The sequence below is a fragment of the Calidris pugnax genome, unplaced genomic scaffold (genome assembly GCF_001431845.1).
Source record: "Calidris pugnax isolate Ruff unplaced genomic scaffold, ASM143184v1 scaffold41, whole genome shotgun sequence".
Classification (NCBI taxonomy): Eukaryota; Metazoa; Chordata; class Aves; order Charadriiformes; family Scolopacidae; genus Calidris; species Calidris pugnax.
In genome coordinates, this window is record NW_015094509.1 from 10,261,873 (window position 1) to 10,287,681 (window position 25,809).

At 38.7% G+C, this 25,809-nt stretch overlaps 1 protein-coding gene across 1 annotated transcript in view; it reads right to left on the minus strand.

Moving 5' to 3' along the window:
• Positions 1 to 512: 512 nt before the first annotated feature.
• RGS22 (regulator of G-protein signaling 22) overlaps positions 513 to 25,809 on the minus strand; it is a 61,223-nt gene continuing 35,926 nt past the window's right edge. The window contains exons 17-28 of the mRNA XM_014965208.1: positions 22,439 to 22,531; positions 21,759 to 21,925; positions 18,431 to 18,593; positions 17,658 to 17,816; positions 15,780 to 15,839; positions 13,593 to 13,754; positions 9,824 to 10,003; positions 8,172 to 8,312; positions 4,457 to 4,555; positions 3,429 to 3,531; positions 2,841 to 2,950; positions 513 to 665 (exon numbers count right to left, since the gene is read on the minus strand). Of these exons, the coding sequence (XP_014820694.1) occupies positions 2,844 to 2,950; positions 3,429 to 3,531; positions 4,457 to 4,555; positions 8,172 to 8,312; positions 9,824 to 10,003; positions 13,593 to 13,754; positions 15,780 to 15,839; positions 17,658 to 17,816; positions 18,431 to 18,593; positions 21,759 to 21,925; positions 22,439 to 22,531 (1,434 nt within the window). The 3' untranslated portion in view covers positions 513 to 665; positions 2,841 to 2,843. The remainder of the gene's footprint in view (positions 666 to 2,840; positions 2,951 to 3,428; positions 3,532 to 4,456; positions 4,556 to 8,171; positions 8,313 to 9,823; positions 10,004 to 13,592; positions 13,755 to 15,779; positions 15,840 to 17,657; positions 17,817 to 18,430; positions 18,594 to 21,758; positions 21,926 to 22,438; positions 22,532 to 25,809) is intronic.

The following is a 25,809-nucleotide window of genomic DNA, read 5'->3' on the forward strand; positions in this document are numbered from 1 at the left end:
GTCCTGCAACCTTCTGTTGACTAATGCTGTGGGAAGAATGATGTGTTACAAAAATTCTCAATCACATCTGTGTCCTGATGTATTTTAAGCCTTTCTTGTTGATCAATACTCAGAAATGAGGCAGGAGGTGTACTTTGGATCAGGAATCAGACCGGATTGGGAGCAAACCACAACAGGGTTTGATTTTGTGATAGCTTGGACACCTCATGAGTTTATACTTGACAAATAGAAGCTGCGTGAATTGCAGTCATGAGAACATAGTGTGCTGACACACACTGCTTCAGGGCTGTGAGTTCAATGCAGTGGTTTACTTTTTCATTAGATCAGGCACTGAAGAACTGGGTTTGATTATAAGATCTTTAGGACCAAGACCACCCAGTTGTTTGTACCATGCATACTTCAGCAGAATCTTAGTCTGACTTGAGCCTCAAGGTGTACTAATAAACAAATTAGTAACACAAGAGTCAGTATCACAATCATGTTGATGTGGAAGATGTTTATTTTCTACCCCTGACTAATGTCTCATGGTTCTTAGTAACATTGCAAGTCATCATCCTTGCTCCAGAAACAAAAAGACAAACCTTGCATGCTCATTATTTTTGTGCCTCCTGCCCACCTCCATTAAATGTCTCTGTGTTCCCTTCCTCAGAGAGATTTTAATCTGCCTGCAAAAGGTAACAGAAAGTCATTGCTGGGTTCCAGCCAGTTGAAATAGTCAGAACAGTTCTTCAATAAATGCATCACAAAAAGAGAAACAAGGTCTGATAGGGCTGGTCCTCACTAGCAACCAGTCTCCCACCCAGCTGCTTGCTTACCCACTCACTCACTCCCCGCTCTCCCCCAGCAGGACAAGGGGAGAAAAAAGGCAAAACAGGGAAGAGAAAGAGAAAGAGAGGGAGATTGCCTACCAATTACTGTTGCAGGCAAAACAGACTCAAATTGGGAAAATTAATTTATTGCCAGTTAGAATAAATCATTACTGATTCAGGTAGTGGGAGACAAACCCAAGAGAAACGAATATTTACACACTTTGAGAAAACACTGTTCCTCCACATTTCCCAGGTTCAAGGTCACCCCAAGCACTTCTCTTCCCCTCCTTGTTATTGCCACAGGTTACACTCAGTCCCTGCGGTGAGTGAGGCACTGGGCATCCCCTGCTTCCTTCTCACTCTTTTCCTCTGCTGCAGTGTGGGTCCTCCATGGGCTGCAGGGAATATGTGCTCCACCACAGACCACCTTCTCTGGACTTGATGTTTCCTCTGTTGTTTTTCACTCTTTTTATTCCCTCCTCTCTCTAGATTTCTTTGCTCTTTCTTAAATATGTTTCCCTGAGGTGCCACCATCTTGGCTGCAGGACTCAGCTGTGCCCTGTGGTGTGTTGGCTGGAACTGGCTGGAACCAAATGTGTCCAGCATGGGGCAGCTGCAGCCCCCCTCACAGAGGCCACCACTACAGCCCCCATCACTGCCAGCACCTTGCCATTTATACTCAATACACAAGGTGTGACCTCCTCTATAACAAAGTGGAGAGAAGCTGTCCCATCAAGAGCAGCAGTGGTCTTTTGTAGGTATCTCACCCAACCAGCAGAGAGCGTGGCTGAGGAGAACCACCAGAGGGTCATGATGGAAGAAGAGGAAACCACTCAAATGTAGTGGCAACACTTGAGCTATTGGGAGGGAAGGGGCAGGGAAGACAAATTTCCAGTCGTATTGTAGAGTGGGGTGCAACTAAAGCTGGTGAGAAAGACATCTCAAACCACTCAAGACCTCTACTTTCTCAAGGCATTAGACCATAGCAGAGCCTGATGGCTGGCAGGAATGCAGCTCTCAGGTTTTGAATCACAGGATGGGCTAGGGACTGCTGGGCTGGTCTGCAGCAATGACTGCAGCTACCTTGTAGGCCCTTTTTGAGTGCTGGGACTGGCTGGAGGTTTCTCAGCTACAAAGCAGGACCAAAGTCGCCATGCAAGGCCTCCACACACTGATACAGCTGCGTGTGAAGCAGAGCTGCAGTACAAAAAGGCATAAATGTATGAAATAGAATAACACCTGCAGAGGTGCATAAGGTCCGAAGTGACTGGATGACTTTAACGGCAACTAGAGGAAGTAATAAAAGGGCAGAAAGACAACACGAGGGAAGATGAAGAAATTCTGAAGTTTTCTCTGAAGCCATATACAGAAAATGGTGCCACAGGAGGGACTAGCAAGGGCAGGACAGCAACTTGCCTAAAATAGCAGTGTTGAAGTACTGAATTAGAATTCTAGAGAAAGGAGGAGCAGAAGATGAAGGGGAGCGATAGTCTAAGTTCTATTAATTCTTTTCAGTCCATCTAATTTGAGCATAGGCCTAAAAAAACAAAACCAAACCTCTAGGGGATTCTTCCATCTAGGAATTCAAGCTTTGAAGCAAAATCTGCTTTTCTGTCTTTAGCAGATCTCTTTGCTGTCCCACTTCTTTCTCCCATTCTAATGTTTAATTGGCTTCAGCAGAGATGATCTATTGCTAGTTCTGTGTCAGGCCCTTGCCAGTAACTCCATGGGGTCTGAGCTTCCTTCAGTCATCTCATGCTCTTATTTAAAATATTTTAACTGGAAAGCTTAGATAACCGCATTTCAGAGACTACCATTTTGCAACAAAATTCCATCTGGTCAACATTAGGTCCACTAACCATGGTTGGAGTGAAAAATAATCTTGCCTTCATGTTGAGTCTGTACAGCTTCAGCTAAACGTGATTTGGAGTGGGATAACTTGCTACTAATGAGCATCAGTACTGACAGCAGGAAAACTAGCTTTTAAGAATCCAAATTTCAAAGCACACTTCTTGGCAGTCGGGTACTCACTTTCTATTTCTCAGGAAGATTTGAGTCTTTCTCCAAAATCATACTACTCTTTGGAGAAATGGTAGATTTTTCAGAGTTTCCAGGCTTTAGGAAGGACATAGATGAAGCACCTGTGTACAGAAAGATAATTTAAATTATAAGAAACTGAGTGGTTTTGATATTACATAGTGTTATTGCTAGCCCTACTTCTACATTGAGTTATGTAATGAACAAACAGGTCATAATATCCTTGGGGCAGAGCTAAGAGGATATACCCAGCTCACAGGAGGGTGAGGCAATGCCTCTTACATCCCCCAAAAATAGGATTGCCATGCCACGTACTGAATGAAGAAATGGCCATATTCCTCTCTGCAGTAGGACCTGTGCAGTAAAGACAATGCTGATACCCTACAACTTTTAATTTTCCCTTTCTTAAAAAGCTTATCAGTCACAAGTACAGTGCAGGGAGCAACTCTTCTGCAGAGAGAATAAGAGGGGCAGGGGTTTATGTACGTAGCTTCAAAGGAGAGCAAACAAAGTCCTTCGGCTGAGAGAATTTCACCTAGGTTATAAGCTTGTCCTTCTGAACTACAGAGCTTGGTTAACAACCTGTAAGGAATGATGATGAGTTTTTCTCCAGATCATCTTGCATTTTAAGGTGTATTCTCTCCCGCTCCAAGGCTTCTATGTACTTGGAATAGGACCAGGAAGCCTGCAAGAACCGTTAAAAACCATCAGCCTCCAGACCATATCACTGGTAGTTCCTGATCCATTTCAACAGTGAGACAAAAAAATTGTTTATGTTATATCCCTGTTATTGAATAATCACAACTATCAAGAAGAGAAGTTTTTTCATGACAATACCGTAATTGTGGGGAAAATACTATTGCTGCAAATAAGCAAATCTCAAAACACCATGAAATGCCACGGGAAGAGCTCTATGGAATATGAGCAGTGGTCAAAGTGCAATTTACTCCTGCATCGCATGACATAGCTGTGATGATGTGGTTGCACAGATTCCCCATTATGTTATGGCAGTGTCAACTCAGCTATGAATGATCCCTCGATATGCTCCAGGTGGCATGTCTATTCTTCCTGTTTCTCCAATAAAATTACTGTTACCTTTTCACTACAGATTTGATGCATCATGAGAGTTGTCCTGATAGAACTACTAAAGAGCTATTTTCTGACAGATTTTCTATCCAAATACCTAGATGTCCTAAATTAGTTCAGCTCCAGTTTTTGATATATCAGCAGAACACAACTGAAGCCTAAACCACATTTTTTCTGGATATGAATTTCACAAGTAATGAAAAGCTTCTTATTCCAGAACTGAACTTCCTTTTCTTCAGTTCATCTTTAAATAAAGATTCTTTTTAAATCTACACTCCTAAATGGCTTAATATGGCTTAATACTACTCAGAACCCAAGTCTTAAAAAAATTAACAAAGAAAAAAAAAAATTATCACTGTCAGGTAGATAAACTTATGACAGCAAAGTTAATTGTAGAAGAAAGAACAGTTATTGAAGAACCACGTGACAGCAATATTCCAAACCAAACTCAAACTTCCCATTCTCCCAAGATCATTTTATCTCTCTTGAATGATGATATCTGTAGCAACATTCTTATTACTCACCTCCAACCCATATCCTTCTGACAATGGTGCTGATCCTGTCTCTGCACTAATTTCATCTACCAAAGTGCTGCTGATGAGTTTTGTCTCCACTTCTTTAACCTGGCAATAATAAGAACTCATAATTAGATGTAGACAATAGTTACTGAGCTAAAGTAAAAAGCAAAGTCTGAGGAAGCAAAAGTTGTCATTGGAGATAGTGTCATATGCAGTAATGTTTTGTAATGCCCAGCTTCATTATTCATCATGTTGGTCATAATAAAAAACAGCAGAAGATACTGGGTTTTTTTAATTATTCCTGTGTGCTAATTGGAGTTTCCTGACCCCTACACTCCTGTCGACTATCTTCCTTTCAGATTCAATACCTATTCCAAAATTAGCTAAGCAAGAGGGGAGATCTGCAGCACTGCATGTTTTAAGGACAGAGAAGCCTTTGTGATCCTCTAATTTGGCCTCAGGTATAAAAGTAGAACGTAGGATTGTCGTGATTAATTCCAGCTTGATCCAGTAGCTGTGAATGAACTACAGTATACATGGTAGGAAAACAGGCAATCTGATTTTAAAAATTTGCAGTGAAGGACAAGGCATTGTAACCCTTGGTAAACTGCTCTGATAATGATTAACTATTTGTCATTTTCATGTTGGTTCAGTGTTTTACTAAGGCTGCAACTTGGCACATTCTGTTTGATGATCCCAAAACTCTTTATGAACATTTATCAATTGTCATATTTAACCTCACGTAATTAACCCCACAACATCCCCATGAGGCGAGTAATATAACCTTTAATATAACCTTACCATGTTGCAAATGAGAAAGTGAAAAAAATGAGGGGAAATGGTTCCCAAAGTCACTCAGAAAGCCCTTGAAAGATATGAAAAGGATCAGAATATCCGATTTCCTTGCTCTCAAGGTGCCTTTTCCTTCCTCATCATCCTCACTGTCCTATGAACCCATCATCTATAAAGGTGACTTTTAGGTATAGAACTGGCCAGGCAATGTGATGTTTATCTTCTCTCCAGAAGAAGGCTTACTAACTTCTGTGGCACGCTAAATTGGTGGAACAGGGGTGCCAAAGCAAATACAGCAGTAGTGTGTATGCTAATATACCACAGTTTATGTTTGCTAGCTTTCTCAATTAGAATGGTGAAGCAAGTGAGGTCTTTAATAATGCCTTATCATATCAAATTAGGCAACGTTACGGCAATATCATATCCCATGACAATACACCACTTACTAACAAATAAGCTTACTGCTAGGAAGCTTAAAGAGAGATGCAGGAAAGATGGAAAAGGAAAACGAATGCTTATTTTGGCTTTGCCAAAATAGGTTTTACCTTTCTTTGCTAAGGGCATGGAAAGAATAAGTACAGATTTACAGGGCAAGTTGAAACTATCTTGTACACTTGAAAGCAAAACATCCAAAATCTATTTTGAAGGTAAAATGCAACTATGTATACAACAAATTACAAATACTGGCATCAAGACAGCCTGCCTAACGTAATTAATGATATTTTTTTAAGTATGTGGCATATGCATCTAGCAGTTAACAAAGGAAGGTGTCTGCCTTCCAGACACCGAGCTTAAAAGAGGTCTCTGCATTGTATGGTGCTTGCGTGGCATCCTTCACAGTCAGCCACTCCTCCCCTGCACTGAGCCCATTGCCAGGAAGCCTTCAATAGCATTTGCCCCATAAATAACAAATAGGCACACTCAAAAAATATTGAGATAGTCAAATAATACCAAGTCATGCATCATGATCCAGTGAAAACCTCCTTGACTGCCCATTTTTTCCATTATACTACATAAAAGTCCAACTCTTATCCAGTTGGTTCAGAAAGTGAGGTGAGACTGGGCACCCAAGGGACAAATTTGTAAGAAGGGAGAAAGTAAAATTCCTCCCCCAGGACAACAATTGTTCAGTTTGACATAAATCCAAAATGGCAACTGATTTGTGGGGGAGAAGAAAATATACAGAAAGAAAAAAATATCATTTATAACCCTTGCCAGAGCTTTCCTCTCCTTCAGCATGAGCCTAGTGGGGCAGAGGAGCATAGACATTATTTTAAATGCCAAGAAATCGTCACCTTCTACAAGCTGCCAAGTGAACCTGCTATCGCTTATGTTGGATGAGTCTTATCAGTATCCTTCAGGGATACTGAATCATCTGAATAGTTATGTTGTCACTGAGGGGACAGAAATCTCAGACAAGAGAACACGGAATGGCAAATTCTTTAAACAATAATAGAGGGGGAGAAAGGTTTCAAAAACTTATCTGTTCCACCTATTCTTTCAAGAGATTTTAAAAGGTAACTGGTTTGCTGATAACGTTTTGTGAGAAGTTTGTCTGCAAACTGTTTACTGAACTGCATTCTCTGCCTGTCACTTTCTAAAATTTCTTACCCTATTTCCCAGCTTAGAAGGGTAATTCACCTTTCCCATTTGTTCCCCATAAAAGCTAGGCTTTTGCCCTCCTGGCCAAGATTTGCTCTTTACTTCCTTGATCTTAATCAGAAATCTTATAGACAGGCAACAAACAGATGGAAAAAATAAGTCTGTGAAAACGCAAAAGTGCATTACTTTGAAATATTGCATTCTTGCACTATAAGTATTGCCAATGGCCTTGCCAGACATATCTGTATGGAGGCAACGTGCTTTGGAGAAAGGAACAAGAGTTCTTGGATTTTAGACTTCACTTGACATTGGTGTGTGGCCTTGAGTAACGCTTCACTGGTCCTCAGTTTTCATGTGTCTAAAAGAGGATAACAATGTGTACATGATCTTACAGGCATATATGTCTTTATCTGTCCAGGTACTCATGTGGTTCTCATCACAAGTAACATCTCAACACATGTGTACATGGTATTTGAAATATGTAAAGGTCTTTTAATACTACTTTTGATAGTTTGCAAGTCCAATAATTTCTCTGCCCTTAAAGGAATGTTCTCTCCTCAAAGCTAGCCAAACAATTACATTTTGTAAAAAATAAACTTTTGCAAAGCCTATAATCAATAGGAAAAAAAAATCCATTATATTTCAATAATAGAATTCCAAGAAAAACAATTTTACAAGCAAGCATTCCGATGTAGAAGTCACAGTTCTGTTAATGCACTGAAACTGTCTGGAAACTCATTGTGAACAGTCTAACAATTTCACTGTCAAAGCTGAGAAATATTCAGGAAAGACAAAGACTATACAAAGCAATTAGCACATAATATTTTTTTTTTTAAATATGTGCTGAATTTTCAAATGCTCCTTCTGAAAAATAGATATGAAATCTGGATTTGTTTGTTTTTCTTTCAATAATGACACAGGACAGTAAATTCTAAAATAGGACAGCACATAATGAAAGTGCCAACAGGTCTGCTATTTCCCATTGTACACATGGACCGCACATAGATTTATTTCTTTTTTAATGCAGCCCTCTTTTTTTGCTCTTCTCTTGGCACAAAAGATGACTCAAATACATTTTCCCCTCTGCTTAATGAAAGGAGTATTCCATTGACTCATGTGCTTCAAGTTAAACATATGTATGTGCATTGGCAGGATTGGGAACTAATCGTCCTCGGACCGGGTTGCATGTAAAGTCTGAACTCTAAGAATAAGATTTCAGTAGCTTTGGATCAGGCTGAGAAAGGGATATTTGAATTCTTGCATGTTTGCTCATGAAGGAGTTTTTATACAGATTGTCAGCTGTCACCTGAAAATTTGTGAGCCTTACCTCTGCTGTTTTGCCTTCCTTCTTTTGCATCTTTTTTTCCTTTTTTTTCTCCAAGGCAAGTAGAATTTTGTCACCAGGCAAATTGCTTCGAAACTTACAAAATTTTGGCCAAAATTTAAACAGAAGAGCGAAAATAGTCATCTGCACAGAAAGAAAAGAGAGTCAGTCTTGACCATATTAAGAAAACAGAGTTTACTGTAAAATAAAATGTAGTTTACCATGAGAATGAAATAACTATTTCTTTTTGAATACACAGCCTTGTTCCTCCCACGTACTGTGTCCTGACATTTCAGCCCAGCTTTGCTCGGCACATGCTTTTCATCAGTGTGTTTATTACTGGTGAGAAATCTTCCTAAAACACAGTTAAAAGGCACTTTCTTTTTTTATATTTCCCTAAACAATTGTTTGCATTAATGAAAACATCCATCATTTTTTACAAGTATTCCTGATAAAATATACACCAGTCGAATTGCTTTTGCATAACTGTTCTGCTCAAGTATTTCAAATATTCAGTTCATTAGGGAGAGGGGGATTTCTCCCTCCTTAAGAGAAAGGAAATACTTTTTTGCCTCTGGAAAGGCTCTTAAACCACATTACAGATCTATGAGCAAATCTTGGATAATTTTTAAATGATATAATCTCTCACAGGGTCTTTTTTGAACTAGAATAAGAAAAACAATTTTAGAAAAGCAAACAGAGGGGCTCAGTGAATTCTGTTGCTGCACATACTAAGGCTCACATTTTTAGATTTAGATGTTTAATTCTCATTGAGAAACTTGGCTTCAAAGGAGCCGAGCATGCTCAGCACCTCACCACTTCTGGCCCAACAGGCTTGAAAGTGACATGTGAGTCACTGTCATATTCTAGTCACAGCTTTTTGGCCGAGTTCTTCCCTTGGTTTTGTGCCACATTTCTGGAGCTCACAGGCTGAAATGAGACTTCATATTTCTCTTAGGACCTGTATGAACCCTCTTCTCTGATCATTCATCTTTTGTGATCCAAATAATTTATGGACTCACAGCTGATGCTTAAAGGTGTTGGTGGCAATTTTATAGGAAAAGAAGAGGCACTAGTTTTCTTGGGTTTATAAAATAAGTCAGAGAAGACAGTAACGAGAAATAAGTAGTAAAAGTTCAAAAATTGCTGTTCAGTCTGATTAATACAAAGATGAGAGAGAAAATTGCCTACAGCCACTTAATATAGACTTTCTATAATAAAAAAAGGGAAAGACATTAGGTTAAGCTGTCTTTGTGATTTACTCACATCTGCATTTTTTCATAAACTACAAAACCTACAAACTTTCTAAGTATGAATTACTTCTCTGACATTAAGCAAGTGGTAAAGGAGCAGCAATTAAAAACACAGACAGAATTCATTTCTACTGCCAGAATTCCTAACACAGACCTGGATAACACCTTTCCAGGATCAGGTAGCTGTCAGATATTGTCCAGTTTATTGAGCAGTAAATATCTGAAGCCTCTCTGTCATCTCCACCATACAATCTTCATTGAAATGCATGACTATAGTGTTCTCCTTCATTCCCAGGCTTATGTGTGGAGTCCAAATTGCCACATAAACAACAAAGACTTTCCTTAAAATCAGGTACAGAGACTCTGGCCGGATCTGTTACAGAGATTCTCCCAGCTTCTTACCTGTGCTTCTCTAAAAATGTAAGGTCCTAGTTCTTTCCTGTGCTCCAGAATCTTCTTTGCTTGTTCAGTTGGGATGTCAATCTGCAAAGCTGGGGGTACGGCAGAATTAATAAAGCAGTCGATAATAGCTGTGATCTTTTTCTGGACTGTGGCATCATCACAATGAGAATGGCACAAGTCCTGAAAGATGAAAAATAGCATTTTCAGTCAATGGAGAGAGAGACTCAGACCCTTCACAGGGGCCCAGTGATCAAAGAGTAGTAGTCATACAAAAATAATTATACAATAGATTTTTTCAGTATGTAGGGCAAAATTGTTATAGCAAATGTGCACAGTCAAAGACATAGTTAAGACATGAGTGGGACTTCTGGTTTGCAAATGCAGATATATAGCAATCATTGCTTTGAGGTGATAATCTGTGCCTGTGCGTTCTGATGGAACAGGATAGTTTTTATCCTGCATTCAGTTCAAATACATTACTGGCAAATATGAGAGATTTCTGAAAAGAGAAACACACTTACAGGTGTAAAGTGCACTGATTTTCACAATGAGCCTGCTATGACTAGCATAGCCATGGTAACTAAAAGACAGAGAAATGCTCTAAATGCTCCAAGAGGGGAATTATTTAGAGGGTACAAAGTATTATAACCAGGAATGTTGGCACAAGAGGGGACAATTTCAGCTACCAGTACAATCTTCTATTTTTTGAAATCTAGTTTCCCCGTTCATTAAGATTTTCTAGTTTCCCCAAAAGCTCAAAGCTTGAAATAACTCTGTGCAAAACAAAATACAAAACAAACCTGGACTTACAAGAGTGAGATCTTAAAGAAAAATTGGGATTTTCTACTTTTTAAAATGTGATCCCATTGTTCTTGTAAAAACTGTTATTACTGTGTTTTCACACTCTGATGATACTACCATTGGACTTTGGCAGGACAGAAAAATAGTTGAAAGAACTTCCTTCAAATGCTTTGAAATACAAACTTTCCATTTATCCATAAACATCAAGAAATTTTTATAACACTAGGACATTATCACATACATCTCCTAAAGACAAAATGAGCAGTCTGGAGGATTTTCAGGAAGAGTGTGCTCTAAATGAAGAATTTGCATTTAGTTTTGGTATAGGAGGCTAGGTATTTACTTTGCAAAGAAATTAAAACCAGAGTTTTTAACCAGAAATGTGGTATGTGAAAGAGCTGGCTTGTTTTATTATGAATACTTTTTAGTTTTGTGAAGGAAAAAAAGAATGATAACAGCTACAATGAGGAAAGTAAGGCAATACAAAAACATATGCAATGTATCCTAAGAATATATTATGGCTTCCTTTGCTCATCTAACATAGAAGAAAAGGCAGAGAGCTCAAATGGGGAAGACAAACAAGCCATATGATATCAAGAGGGGTGAGACATGAACATAGAGGAACAGATGGAAATGATCGACAGAGTCATATTTCTTCATATTTGTTTAAAAAAAAATAATAATTTGTTTTTTGATTGTCCCAAGATGTGCTGCCAGTTTGATGGGTTACAAGGAGCAATGCAGTCACTGACTGCTAAAGGGATTTCTGTCTAAACTGATGGCACAACAGGGCTCAGACAATACAAGTATGCACGGTGCAAAGCGCTGCCCACGGCTTTGGCGATGTTCTTCCAGTTCAGCCTGACCCACAACACTCCTACTGCTCCAGCCCTTTGCTTCTATAAAGAGTATCAACTGCCAACGATGACAAATCGCGTGCATGTAGAAATATGGTCAGATTGTACTTTTTCTTGATAAGAAGACAAATAAAGTTAACATAAGTGAAGGAGAGAGGGTGGGACATAAAACAATGAAGGTTTTCTTCGGAGACCAGATCCACAAAGAAAACAGTCTAAACTACGCTCCACATTAATTGGCAGAAAGTTTCCATTTCCTTCACAACGCAGTGATGAAGAGTCACAAATCTGAAAAAAGCATCAAATATTTTGAGAAGGATTTATGTCAGGGAACTTCAAGTGCCTTCATGTCAAGTTTCTAATCTAAGCTATTCACTCTGTAACCAAGAGAGACACAGCAGCAGCTCCAGAGAGCATTTCAGCCGACAGTTCCTTGCTTGGGGATCAGAGACTCTGTGAGGAAGAGAGATTGCCCCCTGGAAACAGAGAAGCTAAAGCAGACCCCAAACTCAAATGCGTAAAACTAAACAGTGAAAATACACCCATATGCCTGCAGCAGGATCTCCAACTGCTACTGTGTTTACCTGCTGATTTCTGAGCGTGATAGCTGACCTCATGCTCCCTGCCCGCCACGTGCACACAGGCTGTGTTCAGGAGCCCAGTCTCCAAGCTCTGGACTCCAGGAACACTTTTGCATCAGCAGCATCCCAGAGGCAAAAGGAACAACTGAAGGATCCGTGGTGTCCTGCACTCAGTACAGGGTGCTACTAGGAGGCTGCACTGTGATTTAAAGCCTCACTCCAGAATTTTCCCATTGTGTTTCATCCCACACAGCAGCAATTTCACAAAGGGAAAAAGTTCTCCTAATTCTAACTGGGAGAGAGGCAACCTCTGCTGAAATTCCCTATCACGTTATACCTTGGCTGCATCCTCAGCTGCAGTCAAATGTGACTGTAGAGAGTGCAAGGAAGCTGGGGGCTGCATTGTACGTATAAGCTTTTTGGGTAAATACTGTCTTTACATCTGTACATTTGATTGAATTTAAAAGTTTTCTCTGATTTTTGAGGGATTAACAAATTCAGCAATAATCCCATTATTTAACAGTATGTAACTATAAAAACAGAATTAACATTTTAATGCTTGCATATTTTCTACTGCTCAACAGATGTATACCAAAATCTGGGAATTAGCTAGTTAGTAGTGTCTCTTTAGAGACTCAGAAGAACATTACAGTTTGAAGAAAGAAATATAGGGATAATACCGTTAAATCATTAAAAATAGCTACCCTTAAGAAGCAAGGATTTTTATCAAAGAAAAAACAGTTTAAACAGTGAGAGAGGTTTTATTATGCACAAGAAAATACCTAGAGATATTCTTGTTAAAATTCTCCTGATATGCAGAAAAGGATGCATTTGCTTACAAACTGAACGATGTTCCCCTTGCTCCATTTTACCACCGTACCTTATACTTCTGTACCTCTTGCCAAAAGAGCACTCCGTTCTGCAGCAGGTCTCCTTTCAGTGACACAAAGCGTTGAAACTGATTTGCTGTCACTGGGTTCAACAGCGCTTTGCGGAAAGCAATTATTTCACTAGATGAAGAGACACACTTATTGTCCACATGCTGTCAAAAGAAGAAATAAAGGCACCAAATAAACTTTGTTTCAAAAAGCAATAACAAAGGCATTAGTCAGTGTAAACTGTCTGATCCTTATCTTTGCACTGACCCTAACTTTCAGTAGTTTATGAGTTTATTACATGGATACAATAGAATGTGGCAAGGTTTCATTTCTTTCTTTCTTTTCTTCTTCTTCTTCTTTTTTTTTTTTTTTTTTCCCGTTTTGGTTTGGCAAAATTTTTTGGAAGGCGGGGTGGGGGGTACAGTTTGAAGAAAGAAATATAGGGATAATACCGTTAAATCATTAAAAATAGCTACCCTTAAGAAGCAAGGATTTTTATCAAAGAAAAAACAGTTTAAACAGTGAGAGAGGTTTTATTATGCACAAGAAAATACCTAGAGATATTCTTGTTAAAATTCTCCTGATATGCAGAAAAGGATGCATTTGCTTACAAACTGAACGATGTTCCCCTTGCTCCATTTTACCACCGTACCTTATACTTCTGTACCTCTTGCCAAAAGAGCACTCCGTTCTGCAGCAGGTCTCCTTTCAGTGACACAAAGCGTTGAAACTGATTTGCTGTCACTGGGTTCAACAGCGCTTTGCGGAAAGCAATTATTTCACTAGATGAAGAGACACACTTATTGTCCACATGCTGTCAAAAGAAGAAATAAAGGCACCAAATAAACTTTGTTTCAAAAAGCAATAACAAAGGCATTAGTCAGTGTAAACTGTCTGATCCTTATCTTTGCACTGACCCTAACTTTCAGTAGTTTATGAGTTTATTACATGGATACAATAGAATGTGGCAAGGTTTCATTTCTTTCTTTCTTTTCTTCTTCTTCTTTTTTTTTTTTTTTTTTTTTTCCAGTTTGGTTTGGGCAACATTTTTTGGAAGACGTGATGGGAGAGGAAATGACTGACAATGATTTAGACCATATGACTACATACTATAAAGTATGGAAACAGCTATTGTTATTGATTATGGCAACAGGCTACTTTTCTAGAGAACAGTTTGAGTTTTGTGCAAACAAACAACAAAGAAAAAGGAACAGAGAAACCACATAGTTTAAAGTTGTAAAATGCTTCTGACAGGGATCTCACCAACAAAATGAGCTTTGAAATGTGTTGCCATGATCACCAACAGAAGCTGGGGAGTTTGCTCTCTGTGGAATAAAGCTACCAATGGCAAAATAGAATTTAAAGTCATAGGGACATTTTGGAAATCCTCATGCTGCGAGGCGCAGAGCAGTAGGCAGCCAGGAAAGGGTGGAGAAAGAAAGATGGCTTATGCAGGGACGGTTTGTTTAAAATGAAGTTCAGGCTGGCCTGCCTTCCTGAACAAACAGTTCTTGTGCTGTCACTAAGGAGCAAGCCAAAGAACCCCCTCTTTGTTATCAGATGGATGAATGAAAACTATCTTCTAACACTGGTATAAAACTCTTGAAGTCCTGGAGGGATGGAGTGCTGTTCAATGGTCAGCATGGGACAGAAACATCTTTAATTGCTTCAGACAGTCCTGGAAGTCTAATTTGACTTTAAGATGAAGGTCTTTGCAGCTTCTCTTAAAAAGAGGGGTTACACTTAGCATCCTGCCACAGAGCCTGCCAGGGATGAGAGCCTACACCTGAGAGAGGGAGGGTGGTGGCTGTCCAAAGGGTCCTTTGGTTAAAATAAAGTCAGCTCAATTTAAACAGTAAGGTGGCATCTTCTCAGCCCTCCTCCAGTTCTCCAAACATGTTATATCCCCTGTGGCCTGGATTTAGGCAACTTTTGGGGAAAATTATTTCTGGGGCATATTCATGATGGGAAGAACAAAATGATGCTCCCATCCCTATACTACTACATGAACACTACTTATTTTATGGGTCAACAACCTTGAAGCAGAACGTGGAAAATAACCATCTTCCTGACAAACAGACAAAGGGAAAACTCAGTTAACAGAACCCACATGCACTTTGGATCTCTTTTGAACTAATGGTTTGCATGGATAATCGGTGACCGGGTCTCCAGTTTGATTTCAACAGACAATAAAAGTTCAACTGAATAAATGTATACAACTTGTATGTTGGCAATCACAAAGAGTTCACTGCTCTTCAAGAGGAAAAAACTGGCAAACATCTGATGAAATGTATTATTACAAAGGTTTAAGATGTTTAAAATTGATATTATCTCAGTGCTGTAAGATTAAAATACAATTCTAAATGAAACAGATACTGTGAGATATGATTAAACCTGCCCACTCCACTGCATACTTCACATTCCCTTTTGTGTCTGCACGTAATCCACTCGCAATAATAAATAAACTACCAGATGCTGGAATGAACAGCTTGTCCCAATAAGTCCACTGCATGAAAAATACAGATAAATGTGAATTAAAGGCACAATACCAGTTTGAGGAGGATTAAGAGTGCTCCAAAGTCCAGGACAAGAAGCATGTTTTTTTCAAGTATGACCTCTCCAGCCAGGAAGGGAGAGAAATTTACCGTGAACATCCAGCAGGGAGCTAAATTCAGCAGTGAGTAATCAGTCCACTGTAGCCAATGCAATCATGCCCACTTTTGACAGCATTACATTTGGGCCTCACACAGTCAGCAGGGAAATTGTGAAGGATGTGCAAGGTCCAAACAGAAAAGACAGGGAAACTGCAGACAAAAGAGACACAGTAAACTTCACTTGCCTTCCACATCCTAGTTGTCTTCTGTTTTTGGCGTGGAAGATCTTCAGTTATGTCCTTTATCTGCGGTTGAACAAAAGATTATCATTGCATTTTTTAACTCTTCTTGTTTCATGTTCAGCCCTCTAATGACTGAGACCACAGTGTTAGAATAGTTAATATATCTTCATTTGGATCTTTAAATTTGAAACTTGCTGTGAACCCACACTGTTCATCTGTAAATGAGCATGTGCTCATTAACACTGGGAAGTTAGAGAAGACAAAAGGCAAAGGCAGCCGAACTGCACTCTTCCACTGGTTTACCTTACCCATAATGTTATGAGGGACCAATTCTGTTTGGAACAGATTTTGGTCTATAACTTTTTTTTTTTTCTATGAAATGTTTTTAGTTCCTTTGGACAGCTATATCAGAAATACAGGCTTGATCCTGCAGCTTCTTTGTAGCAAAAATACACCTCAAATCAAGGGCAGATTTTCTGAATAAGGACTACATAGCATGCCCACAGTGTTTGGTCACTGTGAAATATGAAGCCAAGTGGAGAATGTCATCTGGTTTCATTTCTTCTAAAATACGTTCTTCAAAGGACCTTTTCATCCTCTGAATTTGCAGTAAGAAATAGAAAAGAGCAGTCAGACATAAATGGAGTTAGGAAAAGACTAAAAGCTCATTAGAAGTATGTATTTCCTGTAAACTGTTTATTAGAGTTGAATACAGCATTTTCCAAACTGCGTGGGCTGCTCTCCCTGCCAGCACGGTGCAGCAGGTGCAAGAGGAGGCATGAGCTGGCTCCCAGACCTGGAAGCAACTTCACCTGATCATATGGGTTTGTGCCACAGCTCGTAAATGAAATGCTTTTTTTTTCAGTTAAAAAAGGGCAGAGGGTTACGAGATTTTGTTTTAACATAATCATTATTAAAATTACAATTTGCCTCATCAGAACCTGCAGTTTTCAGATTGTTTAGTGCTCCGAGTCAATGAAAAGGATCCAGTTCAAATGCACTTCTGACAACCTTATTGCTGTTAAAAAGATCATAGAAAATGAGTTTTATGAGTCAATACAGTCTGCCTATGTGTCTGCTTGATGGAACTGTCAAGTTTCCTTCTGCTGTGACATTCGCATTTCAGAGCTTTTGTGGAAGTGCAAAAAACCCCAAGCCTTTTTGCATCTGTCACCAGCAGGATGATCTCCCTACACAGATCCCAGCCACACAGGCACTCTCATAAAAGGCATATGTTAGCTCTGCCCATTCCTCAGTCTTTCTAACGAGCCAGCAGGAGGTGAAAGGCTTCTCAACCCCAATTTTCTGGCAACTTTCTGAAGTAACCAATTGGAAACGAGGCTTGTAGCAGTTAACCTCCGCACTCAGCAGAATTTCACAAGTCCTGGAGTCATTTCTACATGCATTGCAGCTCCAGATGGAAGAATATGGACAGCGTCAGAGAGACAGAGAAAATACAGCGTGGAAAGCCCACTCATTTGCTTGTGTTCTCATCCCCTTGAGCAAATCCTTTACACAAAGTAGCATTTCTTCTGGGGTCAAGTATATGGCTAGGGTACATTGGCATATAGGGAGTGCAGCACTCCCATATTCAAAGATTAGTTTACTCCTCTGGCAGTCTGACTGGTAGCACAGCTAACACCAGCTCCTTCAGATTTAGGATCTAACAATAATACTGTTGGCCAGACTAAGCCTTCAGAGGAACTGCCTTCACAATTATCAAGCTAAATGCTTCGACCTGTACACACTAGAGCATCTCTTTTAGTGTAAACTAAATGTGAGCTGTAGGCTGCTTTTCCTCTAAAGCATTTTATCCCAATGGTAAATTATGGGACAAATAAAAAACAATGCCTAGATTTGTTGCTGTTGTTAAAAAATTACCTTTGCTTGTCCCTCCGCCCCATGGTGCTCATCTGCCAGGAACAATGGCAGCCATTGTTTTTCTAATCTCTTCTGGACGCATTGCTGAATTTCTAGCAGAACCGCTGGCGAAAGTCGATCATGAAGGATTTGTCCCCATCCTCCACCTGAACGCATTAGCTGAGCAATCCAAATACAATAACACATGACATAAACTTTTGTGTATACCAAAAGTCCTTTATATCTCTACATCCTTGATTTAGCAAAGCATGAGCTTAACTGTAAGCAAAGCATTTAATGCGTGCTTACCCAAGGCTCACATGTACTTTTCATAAAAGGGTACAGATTACATTTGTCCCTACCTATAATAGAATACAGACTCCAGCAAATAATACCCCAGCTTGACCGAGTAAATTTCCTAAGTATCAAGATATATTGGAGTACCACAGCTCAGACTCACTGTCTGTGCCTTTACTGACATACTAAAATAGAAAGCTGGAACAAGTCACTCTGCCTGAATGCCATTTTTACACTTTTTCTGAGATGTTTTGTGCTTGCTCTGGCTGCGGCCTCAGATCAGGGTTTAAGAGAGATGTTCTGTAAGGACGGGGGAGGAACAGTGTGAACAAGAAGGAGGGGATCCCCACAACCAGAACAGATCCAGATTTCTGGCCAAAATTGTAGGTAAGATTTGAGGACACAGCATGTGGAAAAGCTGGATTAAAGCTGCTTATGGACTTTTACCTGTCATAGTCAGTGCAATTGTTATTTATAAACAGTTTTGTAACTGGTACCTGTTCTTGTTGTTCTCTGGTAGCTGGGCTGTTGGGTCCAAAGAAGTACTTTTTGTTTAAGTATTTGTTTTTAATGTCCTTAGATTTTTCCTCCCTTTTTTCTTTATCCTTGTGGTGCATCTTTCTGAATTGTTCAATATCTAGCCAGCACATGAGATCCATGCTACAAGCAAATTTAAACAGAATGTTATTACAATATTGAGTTAATTTCATCAACATTCTAGGGAGTTATTAGTTTAACCACAAGCCACCAAAGTGTTCAAGTCCTAAATACCAGGTCAGATTGGACTGAAATTTTATGTCATTTTTCCTTTGCTAGTACCATCTGGTGAGACCATGGCACTTACTGAACAGGCAGATCAAACACACATCTTCAGGATCTAATTTAGGGTCCCTTCTGGGGTACCCTGAAAGGAGTAACCTCCTCAATGTGCCGCTTCTAAATCCAGCAGGGACTGTGAACCAGAGCCATAGTGCAGAGCTCACAGAGGGAGTGAAAAATGAAACAGATGAGAATTTGAAGCAGTACTGAGGCTGTGAGCCACCGAGAGATGAGTCGACACCCTCTGTTCTGCTTCCTCCTTGTATCACCCGAGAAAGGAGCAGGGATGACAGCTGGGAACATCAGCCCCAGAAATCACTCCCTTATTACCCCGTGTGAAGGGCTAGAGTTTAAGTCAGTCTCCAGTCAAGCAGACAAAAAGAATTTATGATAAATTTTGTTTCTAAGGCTTTTTGTGGGATGACTTTTCATAAATTACTGGTTCTACTACTCATTTTATTATCCATAGTAAGTGACAAATAATCTCGCTATGCAATTCTTGATCTATATATTGTTCATAATCATTTGAGTGTATGTATCAATTTAAGTTTTCTTTAATGGGACCTATATTGGTTTTATGCTTTAAACCAGAGGACAGAGTAAGTGACATCTACAATTTCAATTTAATTTATATGACTGTTTTCTGATAGTATCTTATTAACTGAAATTTTGTGAGCATTTGATGAGGACATTCACCTCAGCAGGAAATACGAAACATTAAATTCAGACAAATCTGTTTCACTTTTCCATTCAGTTAATAAGTGGCTTTTTCAAAGCATTAATCTATGAGTAAAACTTTCAAAAGCATCCAACTGATTTAAGAACAGATGTCCCCCTTAAAAAAATCTTTTGAGACCCTTACAAACCTAAGTTCTATTGAGACTGAAATTCTTTCATTCCCTAGCTCATCACAACACGAATAAGTTCACCCAAATGCAAGTGATCCAAGTTACTGTGGTTTATGGAGTTATTCCTTGGCATATGCCTATGACAACGGATCAAATACGTCCATCTTATTTAAAAAGCAAAATATATAAACTTAAAGTGTGTTAGGTTAAACCATTTACAGTGGTGGCTTGTCCTAGCATACCATTCTTTTTCATTTCGACAGATCAGGAAGACATGCATAGTCAGGTAGTCTGGTGAGACTAACAAGTGGTAACCCACTAACCCAAATTAACACAAATTGTCCTGCAATTGTGTGAATATGTGTTATATATTTAACAAAATATTAATTAATGGAATTTTGTTTAGTGTCTTACCAGAATTTGTGCCCAAGTGCTCAGCAGGCTGTCCTTCCTGAAACTTGGATCACTCACAATTGGGCAATAACAGAACCATAAATTTTAATGGAGAGGCAAATGACATATTTGTTGGTTTTTGCTAAAATTTTCCAGATTGCATTAGTTCTAGTATCCCTTCAGCTTATAGTACCATTAAGGATCTTTATTTAGCATGCCAGCTGGACTTCAGAGTTACTAGGTCTGGACCCAGCTCTGGTTTTTGAGACTTTTTCAAAAGTTTTTCTTCATTATGAATTTTTACAAAAGAAAATTTCTCCATGAATTAAACATTTTTCTGTCTGGCACTGTCACTTAAGATGAGACTTCTCTGTGATTAACAGAGAGGCAGCAAGTCCCAGAGGCAATTCAGCGTAGCTCTCCAGGACCCCATACTAGCCAGTGACCTGTTCTCTGGCGATTCCTGCCGTTTCCCTAATTAGACAGGAACTCTACACCAGTGGTCTCCAAAGTGAATTGTGTGCACCCCAGGGCACGTGTGAGATGGTTTATTGGGGCAGGAAGAAAACACTAGAAATTCAGTAGCACAAGTATATCATTTATAAAAAAATAAATATACATATTTTGAGGGTGCATGCTCAAAAATTTTTTACTGTTAGGGTGTATGATCAAAAAAGTTTGGAGATCACTGGTGTAGAAAACTAATGCAGAATTCACTTGACCATTGACCCCCCACAGCATAAGACTCTCTATCTGAACTCATAACCTACAGTCTTTTTGTAGTCAGATAGCAGAAATAGCCATCTTCAGGAATGATCCACCCAAACTGGTTTTAGATGTTACGTTCAGAATTAGAAAAACTGTGTCCAGAAGTGTGTATTTCTCTCTCTGACTACAAAGGAAACCTATGATGATAAGCAGAAGTGATGACATTGAGACTTGGCCAGAGAAATCCTGTGCTAGATGTCCATCTCTGGACACTTTTGAAAAAGCTGACCAATATCTAATCTAAAATGATAGCAGTGGCTGACTGGAAGCAACAGGCAATATGCAAAGCATCAGTTCATGGGAACCCAGTTTAAAGGAAGGAAGTGACAATTCAAGGACTTGCTAACAGTTATTTAAAAAATATATTAGCCTTTTCCTAAAACAGGATAGAGATCAGTACGGGGCTTGGGAAGGAAATAATGAAAAAAAAAAGAAAAAAGAAAAAAAAAAAGGTGGCAAACTCACATTTACTTCTGCTAGAACTTTTGTTTAGATTCATTTTTAAATAAATGGGCCCACTTTTTCAAAAACCCTGCATAAACTGTATCTGCTGTGAGCTGGTACTTAATTCTGTTCAGATCAGTGCAAACACAAAACTGTGGTTGCTCTCACACTGTGAGAATAACATGGCTGTCTTCTATTTGTACATTTTTATAACATCCAGCTTTAATTTTTAAAATGTACTAAATTGAATCTGTACTAAAAAAGAAAAAAATTTACTCATTATAGGCTAATTGCTCTACTCAGGGGTTTGCCACTAATCAAAGCAGAAACTGAAAGCAGAACTGTAATACCATCGTGTTATGACAGGAGAATTTTTACCCCCAAAATGTTAAGACAATCAGTTTTCTGAACAATGTGCCTGTGCATTTCATAAATATATAAATGTATTTTTTAAAAAGACTAGAATCTGTGAACATTGAGATAACCAAGATCCCTAGCAAAGATTTATTCTGAACTTAGAAATGGGTAAAATAGTAACAACGAAGAAACATACCCAGCAGAATGCTCATTAAGAAAAGTCCAGAACTGTTCTAACTTCTCTTTGTCGTGGATCAGGTCAGATAAATTAGGACGTACTGATTCTTTGGGAGCTTGATGCAAGTGCTGATCTTCTTTGAGAGAATCAAGGCAGGGTGGCAGATCAGTGTCAGCAATAGTACTCTGAGGGAAGAAATTATTTCACTCGCACAACTGCTTCTTTCATGTATGTATTTTGTTCAGTCTAATAATCCTTGCATTAGATAACTCCTGTCCCTATAGAACAGCTTTTTGATTGCTAAGAAAATAGAGTTAAGGCTCCAGCTCTTAGTTTTTTGTTTGCTTTAAACACACCAGTGTGTGCAGGTTTCATAATCAAATAAACTAATATATACCTGTAACTTACTTGAAAATTGAGGTATTAACTTAAGGGCCCAAAATACATTCCATAGACTTTAATGGAAACTATCTCATTGACTCCAATCATACAGTAGTCTGATGTTGATGTAACTGACAGAAAACCTGTATTTGTAATTAACACAATGGCTGACAATCATTACCCAAAACGAATGGTAGAAATTGGACTACTTGCTTCTGCAAACTGATGTGTAGTCAGTCTTTATTTGCTGATACTCAAAGTGTTAACCCTCTCTGATAGAAAAAGAGTTTGTTTTTGTTAGTAGGTACTTGTCTTACCTCATCCTTCTTGGAACCACTCTCTTGATGCAAAGCCTGGAGCTTTCTAAAGTACACGGAGTCCAGCTGTCGAGTTTCTTCCACCAACTCCACCTAATAAAAATAATATCTTATGTCATCCCTACAGTACACATTATAGAAAGATGGAGAACTGGACGGGCACCTTGCCAGTGACAGTGGATAGGAAAGAATATGTTTGCCAGTAATGAGACTGATGTTTAGAAGACAGTAAAAGTCACATCCTTGTGACAAACAATTCAATTAAAAGGTCTGGTAGAACAAAATTTTCAGATCTGTGTAGGATCTCATGTACATTTCTACAGAACACCACTAAATAACCTAACTGTATCTTTAAGAAAATAACTTTGTATTTAAATAATTGCTAAATTATATTGTGTATATTGTGTCAGACTTACCTGATTTCCTATACCAGCAAATTGTATGTCAAAGAAGCAGAAAACAGCTCTTAAAACTATGACTCTCAGTGGGAAATGTCAAAAAGATAGAGTGCCACAGATTTCCAGAAACGGAAATTTAAGACCAGAAAGACACTATACCATCTAAACAATGAAGGTGAAAACTTTCAGACTTCCAGTTTTGCCCCCTTCCTTAGTTTTATACCAGGAAATGCCTTGAAATAATAAATTGCGCATGGTTAGAACTCATGGAGCATTAGCCTTTTTTATCTTAATTACAAGCCTTATGTATATAACTATAGCAGTTCTCCATGTGATGTGCAAACAATCGGTAACTGCATAAGGAAGAGTTTGGTGACCCTCTTGGCTGACTATACCATTCAAGTGCAGGGTTTAGGATATTCAGCAAAATTGAGCCAATGCATTGTACTGATTAACACACCTGTTACAAAGATTAGAAAGCCTGGTCTTATTGTACAAGAGTTTCTGTGCAAGAGAGAGAAGAGAGTTTTTAGATTAATATTCATTATGCTTTTGTCTAAATGTGAATACCACAGTAATCACCGTGTTATCTGAATGCCTTCAGGCTCAGTGTAACCCCATTCCACTGTTATAAAGTGCTTTTGGGTATTCTTTCCTTTAAAAGAAAACGTAGTTTAAAAGTAAATAGGAAAATAATTCAGAACATTTTTCATAAAGTTTAAACCGAAAGCAGACAGAGGCAGGATGAGAGGCAACAATAAAAAGGAACTCTCCTGTTTTCATGCTTCGTTTACAGATAAAAATGTAGATACATACTGACCATGTCCCAAATAAACAATTTTGGACTCACCTAATTCTTGATAAAATATCTTGTTTCATTACGGGCCAAATATATCCTGCTGTATGGTAGAACAAAGGGGAAGAGTAGAGCCAGGGACTGAACAAAATACAAAGCAGACCTTGTCTTTGTGCTGGGAAGGAGTGTGCCTAAGCATCAGCCTGCGCCTAGTACAAAGAGACTCTAGTGCCTCCTAGAAGAGGTCGGTTTATTAAAACTCTTCACAAACGCGTGTATTGTGCACTCAAAAGGATTTAGTTCTGGTTTTTCATGCTCTGATTAAGATGTTTGTGTTATTATGGCACTGAGAAGGCTGCATGTAACTACACTTGCAAAGAAAAGCATCCTCTGAACAGACAGGGCAATAGATTATCCCTCAGTTAACTCGAGGAGGTATAAACTGACACACACGTTAACTTAAAACTGTTTTCAGTTTTTACTTCGGAGGAATTCTTCCACCGCTAAAAGCAATGAAAACACTGTATTCAGACCATGATCAAAAGCAGAGCCTTTTTTATAGAAAGATGATGTATAATACTCAGCTGAGTCAATGACTTGACTCAGTGAGGATCGGCTCTAGATACGAGGCAACTTGTGTTGATAATACACACGGAAAACACACATTTACAAAAGACTGTAAAACTATTCTGATAGAAAGTAAATAAAATTTCAGTTTCATTAATACATTGATCAATTACACAGTGTTCTGCAGATCATAAACAAGTATAGCTAAAATAGCTTAGGAAAAATAATTTATCTGAAAGCTTAGAAAAGATGCTGAAAAGTGAAGAGAATATTTTGCAGATGTGTTTGGATTAGTATATTTCATTTTAGTAATTTGTTTTCAGTGTTTAAACTTTCAAAGTTTCTTAAGGAAATCAAGTTATCACAGGATGAGAGGGAAGATCCCCTTGTGAATTAATTAGAAGGTAGAAAATAAGAAATAAAGAAATAACTTTCATTGTGGGGTGGGGTTCCTATTGGAGTCTCACAGGGATCTGAGCTGAGGTTGTTTTTTTAAACATTCAGAAATTATCTGGAAAAGGAGGTGAGTTAGGAGACAACAAAGTTTGCAAAATGATTCCACAGAGCAAAAAATTAAATTGACTGTGAAGAGCTGCAGGATTTCAGGACGCTTTAGCATCTGCATGATAAAAGGGCAGCTGAATTCAACGACAATAAACATTAAGTCATTCCAGTGAGCTCCAAATTAGGGCTTTCCATTAGTTGTTATTACTTAGTAAAGAGATCTTGGAATCATTGCAGATGGCTATTAGCTTACATTTTGCACATCTACTCAAAGTTCACCAGAAGTCAAAAGGCAATTAGAACCATAGGAACAATTAGGAAAGGAAAAAAGAGCAAAGCAGAACACATGATTCTGCCACTGGATAATCCTTAGTGCCCCCAGATCTTGAGTACCGCTTGCATCTCATTGAAAGAATATAAAATAACAGATACAGAAGGGGGTGATAAGTGTAACAAAGGTATGGAACACCTTTTGTAAGAGGAAAGGTCAAACAGTCTAGGATTCTTGAGTTTCAAAGAGATATAATTGGAGTGGGGTACAACAGAAACATGTAAAAGCGTAACAACACTGAGAATGTGACAAGCTAACAATTGTTCACTGTTCCTCATGACATACAAAACTAGGGCACCAGGTGAAATTATAAGGGAGGGGTTTGCAAACAAACCAAGATAAGCATTTTTTTCTCCTATTGCATGATTAAATCATGGAACCCTCTACTACAGTGAGGCTGAAGAAATAAAATGACTCAAGACACATTTATATAAACCCATAAGGAAAAAAAAAATCATCAAAGACTATTAAACACATAAACATGAATAAGACCTCGGCTTCTTGTACCTCCTCAGTTGCAAAGTGCTAAAGCTGGTGTGGGGTTTTTTTCTGTGCTTATGATCTGTTCTTAAGTGTTTAATACTGTCCACCACCTAATAGGCTTAGATCATTCTCAATTTCGATTTTATGATCTGTTCTCCTAGTTGTTCATACATGCATGTGTGATATAGTAACAAAAAGACACTGCATTACAAAACTTCTGCAAAAGGATTTCAAAAGCGTTGCAGGGAGCAATGCCTGCATGTTCTCATTACATGCCGACAGGAGTATCAGC